Raw genomic sequence first — 22,907 nt, 5'->3', positions numbered from 1 at the left:
GGACTTATCTATTAATTAACATTTCTGTTATTTCCACTTATCCTTAATCTACTAATATTAAATATATACCTTAGTATTTACTAATAACAGTTATCATATATTAAAACCATTGATGCTTTAAAGTAAGATTGATAATTTAGAACTATACTTGGCATATCTCATTTATTGGAGATATCAATACAATACTTCTTCTCGACATATGTTTCGCATTTGTCCTATGCGTTTCAAACTTTTTCCAACTACTGTTAATCATCTCAGCATCCATTGATAGACTTATACTTCTTCAACTAAGTCTTATTCAAAATCGACATAAGACTAACTTATTAATATTGATAGACATATTTCTTTAACTAATTGATGATGACACTATCAATAGACATATTTCTCTTTCTCATTTCTTTCCCCTTATGTTTATATGGTGATATACCTACATAAGATACCATGTTACTCGATCTATTTTTAAAAATAGAACATAAATCGATAGTAAAATTAAATCAAAATATAATAAATATTTCTAACTATATTCCATTGTAATTCAAAATAAATACAGATTTAAAAAATAGAAACAGAATTAAGAATGATTATTATGGCTAATTGATCGTATTAAATCGTTAAAAAGATAAAATTTAAACAATTATAATTGATGTCACCGGAAATTATGAAAATGTAAACAATTATATTGATTGATAATTACAGTTCTGAATATACTTGGAATCTCAAAAATTATACTAATTTGTTGTTACCAAATCTAAAATATATTCGGTTATGAAATCGTAAATCTAAACAAAACAAATCCAATTCAAATTTTCATATGTTAGATAATTTAAGAAAAATCCAATTCAAATCTCTTATTAATCATTTAAGAAAAATATTATACAAATAAAAACATAAATATGAATACATATCCGCCCTTTCAAGGGCGGGTAATAATCTAGTATACTATTAAAGCAGGATCCTATTGGGTTTTTTACTAAAAATACCCTTTCATTTACTATTATTGCATATTTCATTAAGGGCAATCAAGTAATAATAATAACACATCTATATTGGGTCTATTTTTTGGATTCAACCCATTTCCTACATCAGATCTCTCTTGGGCCATTTGGGCCGATTAAAAAATCAGATCCAATTTTTATTTTTTTTCTTCAAGTTCAAATAATTTATTTTCAATCATTCTTAATATTTTGTGTTGTGAAAAAAAAGTCACATAATTATTATGTTTTTTCTTTTTTAATATAATTTAAGCATTCATAAAAAAAATTTGATTTTTTTCGTTGAAAAGTATAAATCTTTATTAAAAGTATATAACTTTTTATTTAAAAAATTAGCCACATAAGAAAATTAATTTTATCAGAGTTATACCAACTTAATTCATTAAAAATAAAGTTCAATTTTCTAAACATAAATACTCATTAGACCTGGACGTTCGGATATTCATTCGGATACGGATCGGTTTTTCCGGGTATGGGGTTTTTAGAGTTTTGAAATTAAACCCCATTCGGGTATTATAAAATTTCGGGTCGGGTTTGATTCTGGTATTTCCGGTTCCGGGTGGGTTCGGTTCTCATGCATAAGAACCTGAAAAATAACCAAATAACCAAAGTATCTAAAACGGGTTCGGTTATTTGTACTCAAAGTAACCAAAGTATCGGATTTGGTTCAAATTTTTGTATCCAAATTACTCAAAAGTAACCAAAATATTCATTCTATAAATTTTTTGGGTAAACTTTTATCCAAATTATCATATTTTATCCAAAAATACTCAAAATACTGAAAATAACTACTATAGTTAACTTATAATATTAATTTAAAATATTAAAATAATTATAAATATAATTAATAACATATATTTTTAAATATATATTCACATTTTGGATATCTTCGGGTACTCATTCAGTTCTCGGTTCGGATCGGGTTCGGGACCAGTGCTTTGGATATAGCAATTTAGAACTCATTCGGATATTTACCCGGGTCTGATCGGTTCGGGACCCTGATTTTCGGGTCGGTTTCGGGTTGATTCTTCGGATTCGGATATTGTGCTCATGCCTATACTCATTTAAAATGAAATACGATAAAGAAAGATAAAAAGTTTAAGTCTTTTATAAAAAAATATATATGAAAATGTGACATTTACTAAATATTTATCAATTTTTTAAAAAATAAAAGAAATAAATCCGCGCTTTGAAAGCGCGGGTCAAAATCTAGTATCTCTTATTTGGGAAGTTAGCTAGAGTGAGCCACTAAATCTATTAAGATTTGTATCCAGATGGAGAATTTGGATAAAACATCTAGATGGACCATATGGTTACATCTGAAAAATGTACAAATGAACATGGCTTAAGTAAAATTTTCCATTATGGACCAAATATGAAAACTTGAGCTACAAGTTAAGAGGTAACTCCACAATATAATATCGATGTTTATGTAACAAGTTCACAACTCACAAATAGTATAACAAGTCTTCCTTATCTCATTAACAAAATACTTTGCTTTGTTGATAAACAAAGTAAGCATTAAAAAGATGGTGTATAAATATAGAAATACATTTGACATTTTCCTTCTCCAGAAATAAGTAACATAGGGAAACTTATATTGCAAACATAATACATAAAAGTATGAACTGTACAGTATTAATACTTCACGTGATCAGCTTGGGAATTATTACACACCATTGCATTATGCATGTGGATACCAATACTTTCAGAACTGAATCTTTCTCGATCAAGCAAAATGTTCTGGTTCACTTCTATAATCTCGACAGAGACGACTACATTTACTGGAATTTGGAGACATAAAATGCTACTTCTCCACCTTGAGAAAGCGTATCAACCTAACGAAAAAAAAAATTAATATCCAAAAGACTATAACCAAAATTGAATTGGTAGATTTATGTTAGCGAAACTACGTAGAGAAGGGTTCTTGCACACCCCATATACATATGTCGTGAGGATCAATTATGCATCACACCTGAGGGCAGAATTGTTAAGAAAAATGATTTGTTATTATTAGACTAAACCAAACTGAGTTAAAATATGAAATCCCTCTCCACCTTATTAAGATTTTAGAGTCATACCCCACCCCCATTTTAATACATTTTGAAGTGACAGTCACTTACATAAGCAACTGATGGGATCTAAGAAGATAGGTATGTTTCTTATTCTGCTTTCTAACCACTTTGACCAAGTTAGAGCTTCCCCAAATTTTTTTTCTTCTGAATCTAAGTGTTGTTTTAGTCAAGAATAACTACTGATTTGAGTGTTGGGTACATAACAATGTAGTTGTATATCACATTCAAGATCGCAAATCAAGCTATAAGAGGTTTACGAATGAGCTTGATGAGAAGAAGTAGACACTAATTAGTGGCGTGGACAAGAAAAATTGTACAATGATTACATCATGCTATGTAGTCGAGTTTAGTTTGCACCTTCACCAGGGTGATATATATAACTTACCAAAAAGGTGATACATTGGCTTTTCAAACATTTTGTCTAAAAGACTAGAGTGAAAAGTATTTTTATACATAGTTTTTATTAGGAAACATAATAGATTAAGCCTGAGAGATTTGTTTTTTCTTTTTGTAAAGGCTTGAAAGATTGTTATTATTATTACTATTGTTCTATTTTATTACTTCAGCATCTTGAACGAGATATTAAATTTGTGTTACTCGAGGCAGCTTTATGATATTTGAGGTTTAACATGTCTTCGTTTGCTCATCAAGCAAGTCTTCTGTTAAGCCATTAAATAAAGTTAACTTTTTTTTTTGAAAAAAAAAAAAAAAAAAAATTAAATAAAGTTAACTTTCTTTTTGTTATCAAGAAATGGTGTATAGAAAAGAATAAAGAATACAGTATAGTAACCCTTGTTCTATTCCACAAGCAACATTACAAAATGTGATAGAAATTGAAGGGAAACGCATAAAAGTACATATAGCATTAGTACTTTGCGTGAGAAGTTATAGAATCAATTACTAATAAAAAAATGTTGTATGTTTTTATTAAATCATATATCTATAAAATACTCAGACATACCAACAGTTTAAAATCATTTATCCATCATAATTTTCATATCTATCTTTTCCCATTTAATCAGCCATGCATTCTATGTCAAAGCAAAAATGTGCAACCCCCTTTTTCTTATGCCCTGATGCAAAATTTCTAAACATAGAAGATGAGTTTCACTGTATACAATTCGGAGAGTTAGTATCTTCATCTGATCACATCCGTCCTTTACATCGAAAGGTCAACAAAACGTATGCTTTCAGCAAGTGTGCAGTTTGCGGGGATCAAATACTCCATAATCTTGAACCCCTAATGTACATCTGCAAAGAACCTTCTTGCCATATTCAAGCACTAAAATATGACCACAGTTTCCACAGAGTGTGTATCGAGCCAATATCAAAGCACCCATATCATCCTAAGCATACTCTCCGGCTTATTTTTACAGATCCAAGTAAGATATGTCTATGTTGTTCAAATTTTAGTGAATGGGTTTACAATTGCTCTAGATGCGACTTTAGTATGTGTGGAGATTGTTCTAGAAAAGAAACACTTCTTAAAATAAACCATCCAAAAAGGCATGAGCATACCCTTGTCTACAATTATAGGCCAAGATCATTGATTTGTGACATTTGTGGGTTGAGTGATCATAGGTCTTTGATGTATTCATGTGGTCAATGTGATTTTGTTGTCCATAAAGAGTGTCTTTATATTCCATGCATCATAAGAATATCACGTCACGAACACCGCATCTCTTTCAATTCTTTTCTTACTCCCGAAAAACTGATGTGTGGAGTGTGTTATTAGAGAATGATGAGAGTAGATGATTGGAAGAATTGTATATTGACTCTCATAAGAATAACAGTTAGGACTACATACATATTTATACTAATGATATTTCCTAATCTATGTAGATACAAATATATGTAATATCTTATATAATAAATATACAATATTTGCTAATAATATCTATGATACTCTATATCCTTCTATATGCCCCCTCAATCTCAAGGTGGTAATGAAGTGGTAGTGGAATGGCAAGCTTGAGATTGACTTGTGGTAATTTGATTTGAGTACTTGGATCAAAGGCAGAAGATGGCTGTGCTAGTGGTGAGGAGATGGATGGACAGTGATGATAACCACGTGCCTTCTTTTGGTGGTTGTGATCTTATTGACGAGCCCAAACGTTTTAAAAGCGTTGATGGTTGGAAATGCAACACAGACCCATAATCTCATTTTGGATATGCTAAGTTGCATGAGAAGAAGCACCTTGGCTTGGGAACAATTTTTTTTTTTAATGTTTTTTTTTCAATATTTAAGAAATATAGAATAAAGAAAACATTTTTTTTTGTTTTTTTTTAAAAAGAAAAAAAAGATAGATTCAGAGGTCTCTGGAGACTTGAATAATAAGAAATTCCATGGCTTTAATAAAGAAAAACAAAAAAAAAACAAACCAAAAAGCATTAAGTTTTGATTTTGGAAGTAAAGCCACGACGACTTAAGAATCTTAAAAATAAAAGAGAACCATGAATATAAAGAAGCACTAGGTTTGAATTCAGAGGTCTATGATAGACTTGAATAACAAAAAACTCAATGGTTTAGATTCAGAGGTTCACATGAACTTGAATGGTGGAAGCATATAGCTTAACAGAAAATATAATAGAAGTTCAATGGCTTGAAAAAATAAAAAAACTAAAGAAGCTCTATAGCTTGAAGAAAATAAAAGAAAAATAGGAACGGAGCAGATCGTTAGATCATTGTGGCTCTGATACCATATTAGAGAATGATGAGAGTAGATGATTGGAAGAATTGTATATTGACTCTCATAAGAATAACAGTTAGGACTACATACATATTTATACTAATGATATTTCCTAATCTATGTAGATACAAATATATGTAATATCTTATATAATAAATATACAATATTTGCTAATAATATCTATGATACTCTATATCCTTTCACTTAAAGATTTGGGTGATCTCTCCTTTTTCTTAGGCATTGAAGTTTTACGAACAAAATCAGGCCTGCACTTAACTCAGTCTCGTTATATTTCAGATATCTTGCATAAGGCCAACATGAGCAATGCGAAACCAGTCTCCACCCCGATGGAATCCAATTCGACGCTCACTTTGCTCTCACCAAACCACTTCCGCGCGCTCGTTTTCAGACACTCTCTGTCAAGATTGGACTTTCTTCAGGCCGTCCATCTTGAGGGGGTGTGATAGAATATGGAATGCAGATTCGGTGGATTGACTAAATCCCTAAATCATCGATCACATTAACTTCTATATCCTTCTATATGTGTCACCGGAAGATAGACACAAACTATGGAAGATATTCTTGCGTAAAGGGTTGCAATTATGGTGTTCATTCAAAATGTGCAACACGAGAAGATGTATGGGACGGAGAAGAACTTGAGGGAAAACCAGAAGATCCATATGAAGATATTAGCTCGTTCAATGAGATAAGTGAGGGGATTATACAACATTTTAGTCATCAAGATCATCATATATATGAGACTCGATGAGAAGACCGATAGAGCTTTTGACGAGAACAATTATTGTCAAGCATGCACACTTCCTATATGTGATGATATTATTTACAGTTGCATGCAATGTGGTTTTATCCTCCATCAAGAATGTGCACATCTTCCTCGGAAGAAACATCAAGTGACGCATCCTCATTCGCTTAGTCTACAAGTGGGTCATCAAGGCTGCGCATTGTTCGAATGTAAAGCTTGTCTTCGTCCAAGCAACGGATTTGCGTACTTATGTGATGAAGAGGATTGTGATTATATGTTAGACGTACGTTGTGCTTCTATAGCTGAGCCATTGGATCATCGGTGTCATCAGCATCCCTTGTTTCTTACATTTGAACCCCGATCTAAAGAAATATGTTTGGTTTGCCATAAATCTCGAGGTCATCGTCTAAATTGTGGAGAATGTGGTTTTGTTGTGTGTTTTGGATGCGCAACTTTACCCAATAAGTTGAGGTACAAGCATGATGAACATGTTCTCCTTTTTTCTTACGAAGAAGACGTAAGAGGTCAATACTTTTGCGAAGTTTGTGAGAAAGAAGCAGATCCCAAGAATGGAGTTTATAGGTGCAGTGATTGCAACGTTACGCTGCATATTAAATGTCTACTTGGAAAAGACATAAATATTATGCATGGTGTCATACTCGAGTATCCTCGAGTGGATGTTTCTATTCTTCTCAATAATCGCCTTAGTCGCAACATATGTAAAAGATGCGATAAACTTTGTGAATACAAAATAGTATACGAAGTATTTGATTTTGAGATATGCTCTCTCAAGTGTCTGAATATCGTTGTACTATATTTTAATATGTTTGCTTAATGTTCATATTATTCTTTCTATATGTTTTCTTTTCATAACAAATGTTAATTTTAGGGAATATTTAAAAATTCTATAGATGGTACCACATTTTTATACCTGCAAAGAATACAATTACCAATTAGATTAGTACAGTATTGGTTACCACAAAGGTGTCCTCATCCCCCTTAGTCTACGAGTAACACATTACGACCGTTATTTCGATCGTAATGCTTGTATGGTTTATTTGTCAAATAATTAAAAAATGGAAATTAAATTTGCAGAGAGAAGAGAGAGCAAATGAGTTGTTTTGGGTGGTAGTTGAATTTGTGTGTGTTTTTTTGTTATTATTTTCTCGATTAGGCCTAATTTTCCTTTTACAAGAGTAATAAAAACAATTTTAAGGAAAACTGAACCATTTGCTCGAAGGTAATAACCAAAATAGATAACAAATCTTACTTCAAGTGGTGGGTACAAGCACTATTACTCAGAAAATATACTAATCCAAGAGATACAACAGAGACCAATGCCATATTTTGGCATCCACTAGTAAAGAATGTGAACAAAAAAAGATGAGTTAATGAAACGGCTACTGTCCTCCCTTGTGTGATGATCCAACTACTTGCTTAAGTAGTTTAACCTTGTTGAAATCTGCAGGGCAATAACTTTTCTCTACTTCCCAAGCGAGCTGTGACATTCCATTAAACGATGATTTGGCTCCTTTTTCATCTGTTACTTCCATTGGAAAAGGAATCCTGACATCGTATACACCTCGTGGAGACCACACTCGGAGGTCGAATCCAAGCCTATCCATCCAAATCATCTTTGTCTCTGAAACCTGGCATTAAGCAGAGAAAGTATAGTTTTGAACATTCCACAAGTCAACTAATCTGAAGTGAAACTAGTAGTCATGCTCCATAAACATCTCATCTAATTTGGACGTTCTTTAAGAAGTACATGCATAGAATGAGAATATACTAACCACAAAGTCAAGATCAACGTATACGTTGCAGAAACGGAAAATGTCTTCCATGTTGTTAGCGTTAATCTGGTTGACAATGTCTTCTGCAACACCTCGAAGAGGATCAGGACTTGCATTTTTATAATCTGCTGACGCCACCCAAACTCCATCCTAAAAAAAGTTTTCAGACGTGGTTATCAGAGTTTGGATCACAACAAGACTTTCTTCTACGTCTTTTAATTTGGAGGGGATGAACTTAAATATAAGGGAATAGACTGTCACAAGAAACTATAAGAGAGCTAGCGATTTGTACCTCCATGAAGTCTTCCATCTGAAGCACACGGTCAACAGCAACAACATATAAACTGTCTTCCTCAACTTGTTCTCCAAACTTTTTCCTCCATGTAGCACTAAGACGCTACACAAAACATAGGGACAAGTAAAATCACATGCTTAACCAATTAAACCAAGAATTTTAATAAGAAATAATCTGTTATCTACATTCATCTCCTAGAGGCTATTAATATAATACTACACATGAAGCCAGTACTCTCACACACACACAGATACAAAGGAAATGAATATAAGTGCAAGTGTTTTTTTTAACTTCTACGTGAAATTGAGAGTGCCAAGGACAAAAAAAAAAAGAAAAACATAAGCAGGTCAAAGAAGAAACCCTATCTTCCACACAAAGAAAGGATCGGATCATATTCATACACAACACAAAGGTAGTACCTTTACAACATGGTCGTCACCAGGTCGAGCAATGCTACCTTGAATCGTACACTGAGGAGTCCTCAGTCCACATTGCTCCAACTGATTCCCACAACAAATAAAAGGATCACAATCACTCTTAACAACCTAAAAAAGGATCAAACTTTGACACTTTTAAAACCGAGTTGAAACCAGCATTTGACACCTGAACGTGAAGAGCAGACCTCTTGTCAGGAGACAAGGCGCGACTGAGGCAGAGAACAGGAGTGCCGTCTCCGTCAACGGCGAACCGAACGCCGACGCCGAGCGGCCACCCGTCGTGGGTCAGAGTGGAGAGGGTTCCGACGGAGGAAAGCTCCATGATGCTCCTCGAAACCTCCGCCGGAAAGGGCTTGTGGCTCGACGCGGCGGAGAGATGGTGATTGGTCGTCGCCGTTAGCGGCGGCGTGGAGACGGAGGAGCATCGGAGGGAGATTGGGCGAGATGGGTCTCGTTTCGGGGAGATGAATTCGCGTTTGGCGATGGGTTTGCAGAGGTTTGGGGATGGGAGAAGGTTGAGAGCGAAGGATTGGGTTTGGAGCTTCATCTCTCGATTTTGCTCAGAGATAGAGATAGAGATAGAGAGAGAGAATTGACTCTTGTGTGGAATGTAGGAGTAAAGATAATCTTGTGATTGTGAATAAAATAAACCAGAATCGTACCGATTAAAACCAAATCAATCACAAAAATGTATCCGGTTAGTGTGTTTTTGGAAGAACTTTTTTTTTTTTTTTTACCTTGGGGTGAAATCAAAATTAATAAGAATTTCAAATCTGACCAGACATTATGCCATCATTGATTTCACATCTATCTTTTCAATTCTAAATTTCTCTAATGCAACAAACCAAAAATGTATTGATCTTTTAAACCGAGTTTCAAGAAGTGGTTCTTCTTGTTTGTTCTGTTTTGCTACACTACAACTAAACAACTTTTTTGTTAACAAAATCAATCTCTCCTCACGGTTTTACAAGGAGAGTCATGAGAGATATACTTTATTCGCAACATAGCAAAGAAAAAAAAAGTGTCTTAGAGTACTAGGAATGTAACTAGAACTCAGAAAAACTAGAAAAGCATATAAAGGGTTTTGACGTTTTGTTCATCATTATTATTTTATACTGGCATAGCTTTCTGTCAATTGTGTTGCGTAGATGTGTTAACAAAATTATATGTAAACGGTATATGAGTGCGTTACGCACTGTGAGTAGATACTATTGACTCTCTGTATATTACTCTTGAGTAGCGTAGTTACTTACACTGCGTTACGCTACGTACCATTCAACGATCAATCAATTGTCCATTTGTGATCCCCCACCCACAAACTTAGAAGACAAGGAACGCAAAATACATTGAGTCATGCGTAAAACTTAATCATTGAGCAACATGTGTATGTGTGTGTTTCCCTGATCGATGTTCACTAGTTTTTTTTGTGTGTGTACCTAAACCGGTATTGGAGAGAAAAACATATAACTTTAGCAAAGAAAAAAAGAGAAGAACATATAAGTATTGTGACTGCATTTAATCTGTTAAATTTGATTTGATTCGTTATTGTTTCAGTTCGATTCAGAAAATCTAGATATCCATAAGTTTCCAAAGCAAAGCAAATATTAAAAATTCAGTATCCGTTAAAAACGAAGCAAATCATAAATACTAAAGTCTTTAGAGACGGATATATGGTTTGCTTTGACTTTTGTATAAATAAATGTATATCTACAATTAAATATAATGTTCAAATGTATAATTTTATATAATTATTTTTAACATATAATTATAATTTTGTTATTTATAAAATACATATAAAGTATTAAATTAAAAAAGAAATATAAAACTACAATTTTTGAAATTATGTGTGTTTATATTATAAAAAACATGGAACATATAGTTCAACTAATTTTCACTTTTGGTTTAGTATTACGTAAAAATTTTTTTTTTTGAAAACAAATATGTGTAGTTTTTTCTAGATTTATTTGTATTAAATAAAATGTATAAATATTCAAAAATATTCGAAATTTTTTTCGGATATCCAGAACATTGGATATTTATATTTCTCCGAGACAAAAAAAAATACTAGAAAATCAGATATTCATAAGATACGAAGCAAATTAAAAATACTAAAAGTTATGGTACTATTTGATCTGTGCCACCCCTAACTCTGGCTTAACAAATGTTGTACTAATGGTGTGGTAAGCGGAGATAAATAATGTATGATTAGCAAAAGTTGAGCATTTGGTCTCATACGGGATACATATAGAATATTTATATTTTACAAACTAAAAAATATGTGATACTAATATATTTTAAAAATATATTTTATTTAAAATATATTTACATATCTGAAATTTAAAATTTAATATGCTATTACTCATATTTATAACCATTATTTTATTTTATTTAAAAATTATAATTATGCTAGTTGTCTTTAAACAAAATTAATTTAAATTTGTTATTTAAAAAAATGTTAAAATTAGTATCAAAATTTTACTATTGATTTTTTATGATGTAATTTTATAAATAATATGAAAAGTGATAATTTTTAGTTAAAATACCAAAATAAATCGAAGTTGAAATCTGAATCAAATCCGATCCGATAAAAATAAATCTGAACCAATAAAAATGAATCTGAACCAATCTGAACTCAACACTAATACCAAAGGGATCTTCTTTTACGGTATTTTGAGTTGTAGTTATTATCCTAACCAAATCCGAACTCAAAACTTGACTAATTCAAAATCCCAAAAACGTTACTGATGGACAACAATAATATGGTTTGAGTAAACCATGTACACAAATCTATTGAAAAAATTATAAGTATATTGAGTTTAATCAAGTACATATCAAGGATTTGAGAGTTAAATTTGTTACCACTTTACTACTATTTCAGTTAAATCAAATTTTTGACTCGCATGTTTTTCGTTTGGTTTGTTGATAGAGAAGCAGAAGCTAAGAGAACATGGATTAGACTAGAACTCAACGAGAACTTGAACAATCAAAGGAAATTTGTTGATGTTAATATTCTCAATAGAAAACAAGAGGGCTTTGAAGATGACGATACCCTCAGCAAGATCAAAGAAGATAATAGTATTTTTCTAAGTGCTTGAAAAGCTCTGGTTACAATTCTAATTAGAGCATATGATTAAGCCCAGTCTCTTAATCGGAGTTCTTAACTCATGATTTGACTTTTTTTCTTTTTATATTTTTCGACTAAAAGACGGCTTCCAATAGTAAATAAGAGGGTTTTGAAGATGATGATACTCTCGGCAAGATCAAAGAAGATTATAGTATTTTTCTAAGTGCTTGAAAAACTCTGGTTGCAATTCTAATTAGAGCATGATTAATTTCGGTCTCTTAGTCCGGTTTTTGACTCATGATTTGACAATTTTATTTTATTTTATATTTTTTGGTTAAAAGACGGCTTTTATATTATTTTATTTAAGAAACGGTTCTTAGTTTTTTAAAATCTAAAAAAAAATAAGAATCATCTTTTATCCGAAGCTAAGAACCCCAGTTAGGAAAGTACGGTTAATCATGGTGTTATATTTCAATAAAACGTGCATCTTTACAACACAAAAAAGAAAGCTCAGCATATAAACTACGTACCTAGATCCTAATCTTAAATCAATTCATAATTACCCAACATAAAGAAAAAGAAAACAAAGCACTTAAAGTCGGCGTTGACCTTAAAGACGTATACGGTCCAAGCATCCATTGATCCGAGGTAAAAATTAAAAAAAAAAACAGAGGAGTAAGAAATGTTTAAGAAACAAAACAATCAGAATGTTTTAAAAAACAAACAATGATAATGTTTTGGTCTTATTGGTTTGGTACATGTGAAACCAACGGTTAAAGATTACACCAACATTCACGGCAAATGTGTCGGTGGCTGTGTTGTGTGTTTGTTTGCGTAAAACATCAACTTCAACAATGAACACTGACAATAACACTCTCAAAGGATCTTTTTGGACAAACTTTAATCACGAAGTAATCAAAAGGGAACTGAGATATCATATTTGAGGGAGATACATTGTCTCTATCAGCCCCACACAAGACACAACACATCATGACAGCTCTTTGGTCTTTCTTTTTCTTTACTTCCTTCTTTATATTTCAACTCACAATCTCAGGATCCTCTGTTTTCTCTGTTTCACAATCCATTTTTTTCGAGAGAAGGAAGAAATGGGTGTAGATTTGAGGCAAGTGGTTGCTGGTATCCTCACCATTACCATGTTTGTTATGCTCGGGCAGATGCTTCATAGAGATTACTATGATTCTCTTCAGGTATCTTCACTGCCGACACTTTTTTTCTAACTCTTGCTCCTCTAGTGTGATACTAGTTGAGCTAATTCAAGTGTGTTATCATGGACTTCTCTTCCTCATTGCCAGTTAGCATTTTGTCTCCTTCACTTTTTGTGTTGATGTCTTTGAAAAAGATCTAATTCAATGTTAAATGTTAGACTTTCTTGATTTGTGTGTTATAGGGATTTCTTCCCTACCATTACTTTCCATTTTTAGATAAAATGTGGATTTCATGGATCACAAGAAACCCAAATTAGAATCAGCAAGTGAATTTTTTTTTTCCATTGATCATTAGGACATATAATTAGTTTCATCTCTTTTGGTGTAAACTAATAGTGCAAAAGTTCTCACCTTCTCTTCTGTAGCTAAACTCAAGATCCTTCTCTAATTTTTTCCTTCATTTTGTTTACAGGAGAAAGCTCAGGGAGATGCTGCACACGATATGGAGTTCGAAGGATCCAGAGTATCTGTGAAAGATAGTCTTCTCGGAGCTGCGGAAGGCAGTAAAGGGCCTTGGATGGATGATAACAATGATCTTAACCCTTGCTGGCCAACATTACTATCAGGTATATGTGTTTGTTTTACTCAGACTCTTGTCTTTCCCAGTTTCTTGTTTTTTGTCTGCTTCATCGATCTTGGAGCTGTAAGGAACTTCTTGTTACAGATGAAGCTGTATCATCGAAAGGGTACGTTACATTCTCATTAACGAACGGTCCTGAGTACCATATCTCTCAGGTATACTTTATAAAACCTCTTAAGAGTACTGTTCTTTTTTTTTTAGATGTCTTCTGCCGTTTGTTGTTTGGGTGGTTAAATAAATTATCATCTCCTGTGTTAGATCACTGATGCTGTTATGGTGACAAAACATCTTGGAGCAACACTAGTGCTTCCTGATATAAGAGGAAGCAAACCTGGTGATGAAAGGTTAAGAGTTGTCTTTCTTTTTTTAATGTTCATAAACTTTTTGGTTTTTGATAATTTGTTTCTAAGATCAATAATGAATTATCAGCAACTTTGAAGATATTTATGATGCTGATAAACTAATCAAAAGCTTGGAAAACGTCATCAAAGTCGTCAAACAATTGCCTGAACAAGTATCTCTAAGGGACATGGCCATTGTAAAAGTCCCTACCAGAGTTACAAAAGACTACATTAAAGAGAACATTGATCCAATCTTCAAATCAAAAGGAAACATTCGAGTGGCCACGTACTTCCCTTCTGTAAACTTGAGGAGATCCTCACAAGACGGCGAAACCGATCCCGTGGCATGTTTGGCAATGTTTGGTTCCTTGGAGCTGCAGCCTGCACTGAATGCAGTTGTTGAATCAATGGTTGAGAGGTTAAGGACTCATAGCAGGAAATCAGGTGGCCGTTTCATAGCGGTAGACCTTAGAGTTGACGTACTTGATAAGAAAAATTGCCATTCAACTGGTGTAGTAGGGTCCAAGACATGTTACAACGCGCAAGAGATTGCTGTATTCTTAAGGAAGCTTGGATTTGCTGGTGACACAACTATCTATCTCACTCAGCCGAGATGGGACAGTAGCCTCAACATCCTTAAGGACATCTTCCCAAAAACGTTCACAAAGGTGTGTAGATCAAAACATTTTCTTTAGTCCAAGGAAAAGTTTCTTACCCTTATGCTAAATCTTTGATGCAGGAGGCGATAATGCCAGCAAGTAAGAAATCAAAGTACCTTGAATCAGAGAGTTCAGAGTACGAAAATGTTATTGACTTCTACATAAGCTCGAGAAGCGATGTGTTTGTTCCAGCCATATCAGGTCTGTTTTATGCAAACATAGTTGGGAAGAGGATAGCTTTAGGTAAACCACAAGTGCTAGTTCCAGCAGAAATCTCAGAGACATCTGGTCTTGCTACAGATTTCATCTCTCCTTACATCTCAAAAAAGAACCACTTGGCTTATTCCTGCTTTTGCTGACCTTCTCACATTTCCAAATTGATCTTTAAGCATGGCCTTTCTCAGTTTTCACCAAGTGTATGCAATTTAACTTTTTTTTTGTTCTTGTATCTTTTGTTATGCAAGGTTGTTTCAATATAAGTTGTTTTTTTCTTTTCCGGTGAGTTTATCTTTGTTTGCCATGTGTAGGAAAGAAAACTATTAAGGTTTACAATTTGATTCTGTTGGCTCTCATAGCCTTTGCATTCTATAAATTTTTCTCTATGGTATGAAACATATTTACACATCAAAACTTGTTTGTAAGATTTATTTTAGGAAGGAGGAAACATGTGGTCTTTACTCTGACAAGATGTTATCTTTACTATGTCCATTTTACAGACAAAGAGCAAAGAGTTTTGTTTGGTATGAACTATATACACAGAGAATCCTCTATGTAAAACACAACACAAAGACTGAGCCAAACTTCCATTAGTACAACCCCAAATCCAAATCAATTCACAGTTGCACTTTTACATCAGACAAAAAGAAGAAATATGAATAAGGAGCAAAATAGTTGAATCGTGCAGTATACATTTGTAAAATACTATTACCATGTAAAAGAAAGAAAGAAAGAAAGAAAGAAAGAAAGGTTAGAGGTTTAGACCATTGTCACAAGTTATTGCTTCTGAAGTTGCAGTATGAAAGATGAAATATCTACTAATTAATGTGTTCATGCATTTCTTGAGGCTCTGTATTTACGGAACGGTTTCTTGAAGTAAACGCTCATCGGAGTCTTGGGTACAGGAAGTAGTTTCCCAACAACTGCTAGTGGCCAGCTGACTAGTCCGATGGCAATAGAAGCAAGCCATAGTTGCCAACTCAGTGCAACGGTATGGGCAAACTCCCCAAGGAAAGTCACAATGAGTATCTGCATTTTCAACCACAAGAGTTTATTACCAGATGCTATCAAGTGTCTAAGAGACAGACAAAGAGGCTTTTTGCTATTAATTGTCTTACCTGAAGTACAAAGGTGATTCCAACAATTGCAACGAAGAGAGGGTTCTTGGATACACCACTGAATACATTCATTTCATCAGGTTTCCTTGCGTTGAACTCGTTGAATATCTGCGTACCACTTGCATGATTAAAACCAAATCCCCATATGATTCAAGTACAACTACAAGGAGATGAAAAGAGGAGATGATTTTGCCTACTTGACACATAACGAATGCATTGAATATCATAGTGTTCTTCACTTCCACAGCATGTGCATGGTTGCTGTCTTGGCTCAAGCCAAGAATGCTCAACCCTGCAAAGTTGAGAACTAGGAGGACAGCCACTTGGTATAACGACTGAAACATCCCCACAAATTATAATTTTAGAGATATGCACTCCAGAAAAAACGTTGTAGTAATAAATCAACATTAAGATTAGTTTTTTCTTGCTGAACAAGTCATCACCTGCACAAGCAAATTCCTCCACATGATGTTTGTTATTAGAGGTTCCCTGCAAATCCAGAAACAAAACCATCACGAACCACTCCACAGAAACCACAATATATCAAACACACTATTCAGTTCATTATGCTACTATACCTTCTTCCAACAGGGGTTCTGTGCATAAGATGATCTGTTGGTGGCTCTGTAGCTAGTGCAAGTGCTCCAAGAGTATCCATAATAAGGTTGACCCAAAGCAGCTGTATCAAAAGAACACTATTATAGTTTAACGTGTCTCAAAAAGTTCAACCATCTCGTGCTAGAAAGGCAGAGGAAGATTTAATTAACCTGTACAGCCTTTAGGGGAACATCACCAGAAGACATTGCTGCTACAACATTGATTACAAGAGCTGCAACATTCACAGTAAGCTGGAACTGTATGAACTTCTGAATATTTGCATACACAGAACGGCCCCATCGAACAACCTAGAAGAGTGAACAGAGTTTCAAGATTAGAAAAGGCATAGAAAATAGCTGTAGAGGCATACACACTCAGAGATGAAGGATAAGCTCAATGCTCTCTAGACAAACCTTTACAACTGAAGCAAAATTGTCATCCAAAATGATGATATCTGAACTCTCTTTAGCAACTTCAGTTCCTGATATACCCATAGAGAGACCTATGTCTGCCTATATTACAAAGCAATAAGTCAGGTTTGGAAATGAAACACAAAACTTTATATAGCATGTACCCTCCCCAGTGATTCTAACCTCATGGAGTGCAGGAGCATCATTAGTACCATCACCAGTGACAGCAACAACATCTCCATTTTTCCTTAGTGCTTGAACAAGTAAAAGCTTGTCATTAGGAGATGATCTACCCATCACCTGCATTATTTTTTACCCCAAGTTAATATTTGAAATATAGCATCATCAGTAAGGTCACATGATCCTTGACTGTTCATACCGTTATTTTCTTGGCTACTTGTTCTCTCTCTTTCTCAGATAGCTCACGGAACACTTTTCCTTCAATGATAGTAGGCTCAACGGCTTCTGTATCTGAAGCAAGTATACCACACTCCAAAGCAATTGCTTTTGCTGTCTGAAGATTGTCTCCAGTCACCATACGCACCTAGATAACACAAATGTTTCATACATTTGTGTTACAGCAGCATTTAACTGCCATCATAGATGTTGCAACTACTGTAAATATTAGTAGAGGCTAGAAGCCTACCTTAACACCAGCACTGGTGCAAATTCTCACTGCTTCTCTGACACCAGGACGACAAGGATCCTTTATACCAACGATAGCAAGCAAAGTCAATTCATCTTCTGGTAAAGTCCATTTATCCAAGTCCTCCTGTTCCTTGGGAACTTGGCTCAGCTCTTGTGTTCTGCATGCAATCGCAACACATCGCAAGCTATTTTTCGCCATGGCATCAATTGCAAGTCTGAAAAACTCCTGTAATATAATATCCAAACATAAATGTTTTTGATGTTTGAGATGAGAACAAAGTAATAGGCAAATGTTTTTTTTTGATACATCCTTCTCCTAATTTAATCTCTATACCACCAATAAGAAACTTGGAGAGATTGTTATTAACAAATTTTGAGTCACCTCACCTTTTGGCTATCAATGGGCTGAAGAGTACCATTTGAGTCCATGTATTGTGTACAGCAAGACAGAACTATCTCTGCTGCTCCCTTCCAATGAATGAAAACTTCAGAATCACCCTGCAGTGAGTTAATATACTCCTTATCAGCTTCATTAATTATAATTTATTATTAGAGACTTTCCTATTGAATAGTGATGAGAAGATGTTCATGTGTTGAGCAGAGCAACTACTTAGTCCAATGCCTTAACAACAATTTAAATAATTCCTTAATCTTAAAACTTGAGAGAGGGTCAAGAAATTACTCTAAGAACAGCAACACCTCCACGCTTTTTCTCCGAGTTGAAAGGGAAAGCATGGATGATAGCAGACTCCGACCTGATGGTATCAAACTTCATCCCCAACTGTAACAATAGCTTCTTTAAACATACTGCTCATGCAGAGAAACAAAAAAAAATGTGAAATATGGACCATAGAAAGCAAACATTTGATACCTTATAAGCCCAAGACAGAATAGCCTTCTCTGTGGGAGATCCAGAGATCTCCACCTCTCCACCATCCTACAGTTAAAACAACATAAGCACTAACCATCCATCATTTGATAACCTCGGTATGAGCTTAGAGACACCACCTTGGGATGAAAAACGTTGCCTGTGGTGTTCTGTGCCACACCCTCACTTATTAAGGCAACAAGTTTAGGGTGGAGTCCAGAGGGGTTGTCTGCTACATCCATCTTTGATCCTCCAGCATAAGTCTCAACCACAGTCATCTGTAATTTTTAAAAGGGGTAATGATGATTTTCATGTCATGGAAGAAAGTTGCCACTGCATTGATGCTGAGTTTCACTAGATACTGACCTGATTCAAAGTTAAAGTTCCAGTTTTGTCACTGCAGATTGTTGTTGCTGAGCCCATGGTTTCACAAGCTGAAAGTCTCCTGACCTGTTAGTAAATGAAATGCGGTCAGACAACAATCAAGAAGGAAAAAAAAAAGAAGCTAGAATTAAGACCTATATTTGATTCTTACCAAAGCTTTGTCTGCCATCATCTTACGCATTGAGTAAGCCAAACTGCACACATGGAGTCAAGAAAAAAGTAGATAAAGAACTACAATGTAGTTAATATTTTCTGAGTGGAGTATATGATATAAGACTTACGTGAGGGTAACTGCTAGGGGAAGTCCCTCAGGCACAGCCACAACCACAATAGTAACCTAAACAAATGCCAAAGTTAAATGATATATCTACCGAACAGCATAATAACCAAGAATGTGGAATGAATGCTTACGGCGATTGTAAATATCTTTACACAGTCATCTACAATGTCACTGATACTAGTCTTCCCTTTGACAAATTGAGTTGCTCCATTAGAATCTTGGGTAGTTCCAGTAAAGTATCTGAAAAAAAATAACTCAAGATTTAGCTCTCAACATGCCATGAAGTTGTAAAGCCAAAAGTTTTATTGACCAAATGTAAACCATATTACCTCACAAGAAGAGCTACCAGGACAACAACAGCTACCGTGAGCCCCACTATACCAATGAAGGTTGCAAGACCATTTAACCGCACCTGTTATAAGATTACCAAAAGGAATTGTTAAACTTCTTCAAGAGATTATATGGAGACCATAAACCAATAATCAAGATGATATACCTGCAAGGGGGTTTCTTCACCAGTATCCTCTGAGATACTTGCCATCAACAATCCCCATTCTGTGTTGATTCCCACACCAGTAACCTGTTGAAAGACTCACAGATAATCAATACTAGAAAATGTGGTGGAGAACAGGACCAAAGGCCTCAAAAAAATATACCAGCATACTACCGACTCCGTCAGCTACTTTGCAACCAGACATTAGAAAAGGAGATTTTTGATCCTTGTTAACCTGCAAAAATGGTATGTGTTAACAAGTAGAAAGAGAAGATGAGCATAAAACTGAACAAGAAGAGTCATGATGAACTCACAATCTTGCTTTCACCAGTCATGCTAGATTCATCAATGGCAAGAGAATGACCACTAATTAGCACTCCATCCGCAGGGACCTAGATGGGGATCCAATACGTAATAAGGCCAAAGTGTAGTAATAAATTTGAATCTACAGATTGAAAGAGTATAGGTACCTGGTCTCCTATTCTAAGAGGTATAACATCTCCAACAACAACATCATAAATTGAAATCTTCACTGTTCTCCCTCCTCTCATGACCTGTAACGTTTTTTTCATTTAACTGTCAGCTCAAAACCATATAGTTTGCAAAAAAATCTAAGATATTAAAGCAAGCACCTCTAGTTGTATATTTCTTTTCTCATCATTGAGGTTTTGAAACTGAAGAGATTGGCGATAGTCACTAACAGCTGAATAAAATCAAAAGATAAAGCGTAAAGACATAGTCATCTTATAAACACACAAGCTCAAAATGTTGGAAATAGGTGAAAAAGCATGTTCATACCTGTAACAATAATAACAAGCAAAACTGCAAACGCAATGCTTCCACCATCAAGCCAACCTTCTTTCAAACCCTGATGAAGGTAGTAGTAACCAAAAAGATAATAGTAAGTGAGTTCCTAGTTTGGATCATTAAGAAGGAAACTGTATAAAAGGAAAAAAAAATACCTCTGTCTTTATTCCCAATGCCAATGATGTCACAGCAGCTATGATCAAGATGATAAGAGTTAAATCCTGCCATGCTTCCCAGAGGAACATCTTTTTGAACAACATAAAGTTAAGAATGTGTAAGTTATCCACAAGCTGATGAAACACCACCGGTTATAAAAAAGAAACCACATGCTTACAAAAAAGTTCTTCCCCTTCTTCTTTGGATATGTGTTAGATCCAAATGCATTCTTCCTGTCTGTCACCTCTTTCTCATCCTCCTGGATTCCTTGCTCCAGATTTGACTTCAATTTCTCTGCAACACCTTTGACCTAAAAAGGTTGTAATTAAAGATTCAGTATCATGAAATCTTGCCATTTATAGCATAACAATGAAAGCAATACGAGTCTAACCCCTCCATGTTGCTGCAAACTAGACATGTTTTGGTTTCTGGTCATTGACACAAGTTTCTCAAGGTCAATGTCAAAGTTACCAGGTGAAATTGCTGGAGTTGATGATGCTGATCCAAACCCTGAAACCACAAAAAGAAAGCTAGATTAATTATAAGAAAACAAAAAAACATACTTTGATCAGATTTATGTAAATATAAGAGTGACATACCAGTTTGCTGCTCTCCAGCCAACTTAAAAAGCAATGCTGCCTGATTCAATAAAGCAATTAATGATGTGAGAGATCAAGAAACAAACAAGAAGCAATCTAAAGCTAAATCAAGAAGATAAAATAAAAAAATACCCTAATGACTTGAGCATGTGCTCTGATCATCCTCCTTCGATTCTCATAGTGTTCTTCTTTGTTTAGATCCAAAGTGTATCGAAACCGACGTGACTTGTTCAATACAAGGGACGCTTGCTGCAAAAAAAAAATAACCATTTCAGATCCATGTTAAGATCGAAAAACTGATGCAATGATCAAAGAAGCTAAGAGAAGAGATATGACATACCCTCCAGCGACGGAGAGAATCAGCCGAGGCGTTCTTGGTGTTATCAAGGTCGAAAGGATCATCAGGATCGTGTTCAAGCTGTTCATGGTGATCAGAAGGATGCAAATCTTCTGGTTTAGACGACCCACCAGCTTCCATGTTGTCGTGACGTCCTGACATTGACGTGAGGAGCAATCCATTGCTGGACGAAGCGCTCATTCTTTACCTCCTCTTCTTCTTCCTTCTCTAGATGTTCTCGAGAAAACCACAAAAATAAAAATAAAAATAAAGAAAGAAATAGAAACGACCTATTATGATTAAGTAAGGTTGTTTGTTACTAATTTGGCGAGAGAGAATGCCAAACTCGTAAGAAGGAGAAAGGCAACAAAAACAATAACGAAATCACTATCTCTCTCTCTCTTAAGATTTCTCTCTGTCAATCACAGAGAAGATGAAAAAATAAGAGAAACTAATTTAGAGGAAACCTAATATACGATTCCCACAAAAAAAAAAAACTAAAACAAAAGACAGAGGAGAAAGAGAGAGAGAGACAGAACGCAAATGATTGGTCTGTTTGCTATATTTGGTCTGTTTCTTTGCAACATTTGCGGAAAGTTTGTTTGTTTTCTTTCTCCTTCTTGTGGGGAAGAGAAGAAAATGAAGAAGGAGAGACTTTCCCGGAATGAACATGCTATACATGCATGCATGGCATCTCTCACCATAATAACATGGTATTGGCATATATCTAAATAATCTCACATTTAATTATTACTTACTTTTTAAAAAGCATGTATTTTACTTCTTCTTCACATCTAAACAGAGAAGAAGAAGAAACAACTTTTTATCACTTTAATTGATAAATCTTTCCCAGAAAATATAAATATTCTGGTTAAGCCTCAACATTTCAGATATCGACTCGAGTATTCATATTTTGAGTAAAGGGCTAAAAGATCCATTGTATATTTTTGGTTTGAGTTTGATACATTTCAGATAGTAAAACTAGAAACAAAACAATACCCAAAAAAAAATTGATTCTCATTTGGTTTTGGTTCAGATTAAATATCTAGGTTTTCAATCCAAATATTTTGGTTCAGATT

The 22,907-nt window shown here is 34.5% G+C and overlaps 3 protein-coding genes and 1 pseudogene across 3 annotated transcripts; 2 read left to right on the top strand and 2 right to left on the bottom strand.

The window, feature by feature from the left end:
- The first annotated feature begins 5,780 nt into the window (after positions 1-5,780).
- On the top strand, positions 5,781-7,383 carry LOC108858160 (uncharacterized; annotated as a pseudogene).
- A 376-nt stretch (positions 7,384-7,759) lies between these two features.
- LOC108856724 (glutamyl-tRNA reductase-binding protein, chloroplastic) lies at positions 7,760-9,664 on the bottom strand. Its single transcript, XM_018630591.2, has 5 exons — positions 9,212-9,664; positions 9,028-9,108; positions 8,606-8,710; positions 8,314-8,463; positions 7,760-8,169 (listed from the first exon to the last, which is right to left on the bottom strand). The coding sequence occupies exons 1-5, from the start codon at positions 9,590-9,592 to the stop codon at positions 7,921-7,923; spliced, it is 966 nt and encodes a 321-aa protein (XP_018486093.1). The 5' UTR covers positions 9,593-9,664; the 3' UTR covers positions 7,760-7,920.
- Positions 9,665-12,974: 3,310 nt separating this feature from the next.
- Positions 12,975-15,487, top strand: LOC108856410 (protein MANNAN SYNTHESIS-RELATED 1). Its single transcript, XM_056986567.1, has 6 exons — positions 12,975-13,317; positions 13,748-13,901; positions 14,000-14,070; positions 14,174-14,259; positions 14,345-14,924; positions 14,996-15,487. The coding sequence occupies exons 1-6, from the start codon at positions 13,216-13,218 to the stop codon at positions 15,272-15,274; spliced, it is 1,272 nt and encodes a 423-aa protein (XP_056842547.1). The 5' UTR covers positions 12,975-13,215; the 3' UTR covers positions 15,275-15,487.
- A 301-nt stretch (positions 15,488-15,788) lies between these two features.
- LOC108859397 (calcium-transporting ATPase 9, plasma membrane-type-like) lies at positions 15,789-22,288 on the bottom strand. The gene is made up of 31 exons (XM_018633296.2): positions 21,832-22,288; positions 21,624-21,740; positions 21,492-21,531; positions 21,284-21,402; positions 21,071-21,202; positions 20,892-20,981; positions 20,728-20,797; positions 20,562-20,632; positions 20,400-20,483; positions 20,244-20,321; positions 20,093-20,164; positions 19,933-20,016; positions 19,766-19,848; positions 19,568-19,676; positions 19,438-19,493; positions 19,308-19,350; positions 19,139-19,222; positions 18,913-19,050; positions 18,776-18,841; positions 18,587-18,685; positions 18,292-18,402; positions 17,903-18,130; positions 17,636-17,800; positions 17,440-17,556; positions 17,260-17,358; positions 17,017-17,154; positions 16,828-16,928; positions 16,693-16,738; positions 16,447-16,584; positions 16,250-16,357; positions 15,789-16,160 (listed from the first exon to the last, which is right to left on the bottom strand). Exons 1-31 carry the CDS (start codon positions 22,027-22,029, stop codon positions 15,963-15,965), a joined length of 3,282 nt encoding a protein of 1,093 aa, XP_018488798.2. The 5' UTR covers positions 22,030-22,288; the 3' UTR covers positions 15,789-15,962.
- Positions 22,289-22,907: the final 619 nt, after the last annotated feature.

The sequence above is a fragment of the Raphanus sativus genome, chromosome 5, assembly GCF_000801105.2.
Source record: "Raphanus sativus cultivar WK10039 chromosome 5, ASM80110v3, whole genome shotgun sequence".
Lineage (NCBI taxonomy): Eukaryota > Viridiplantae > Streptophyta > Magnoliopsida > Brassicales > Brassicaceae > Raphanus > Raphanus sativus.
The sequence above is the reverse complement of the archived record's forward strand: the minus strand, read 5'-3'. Positions and strand labels throughout refer to the sequence as shown.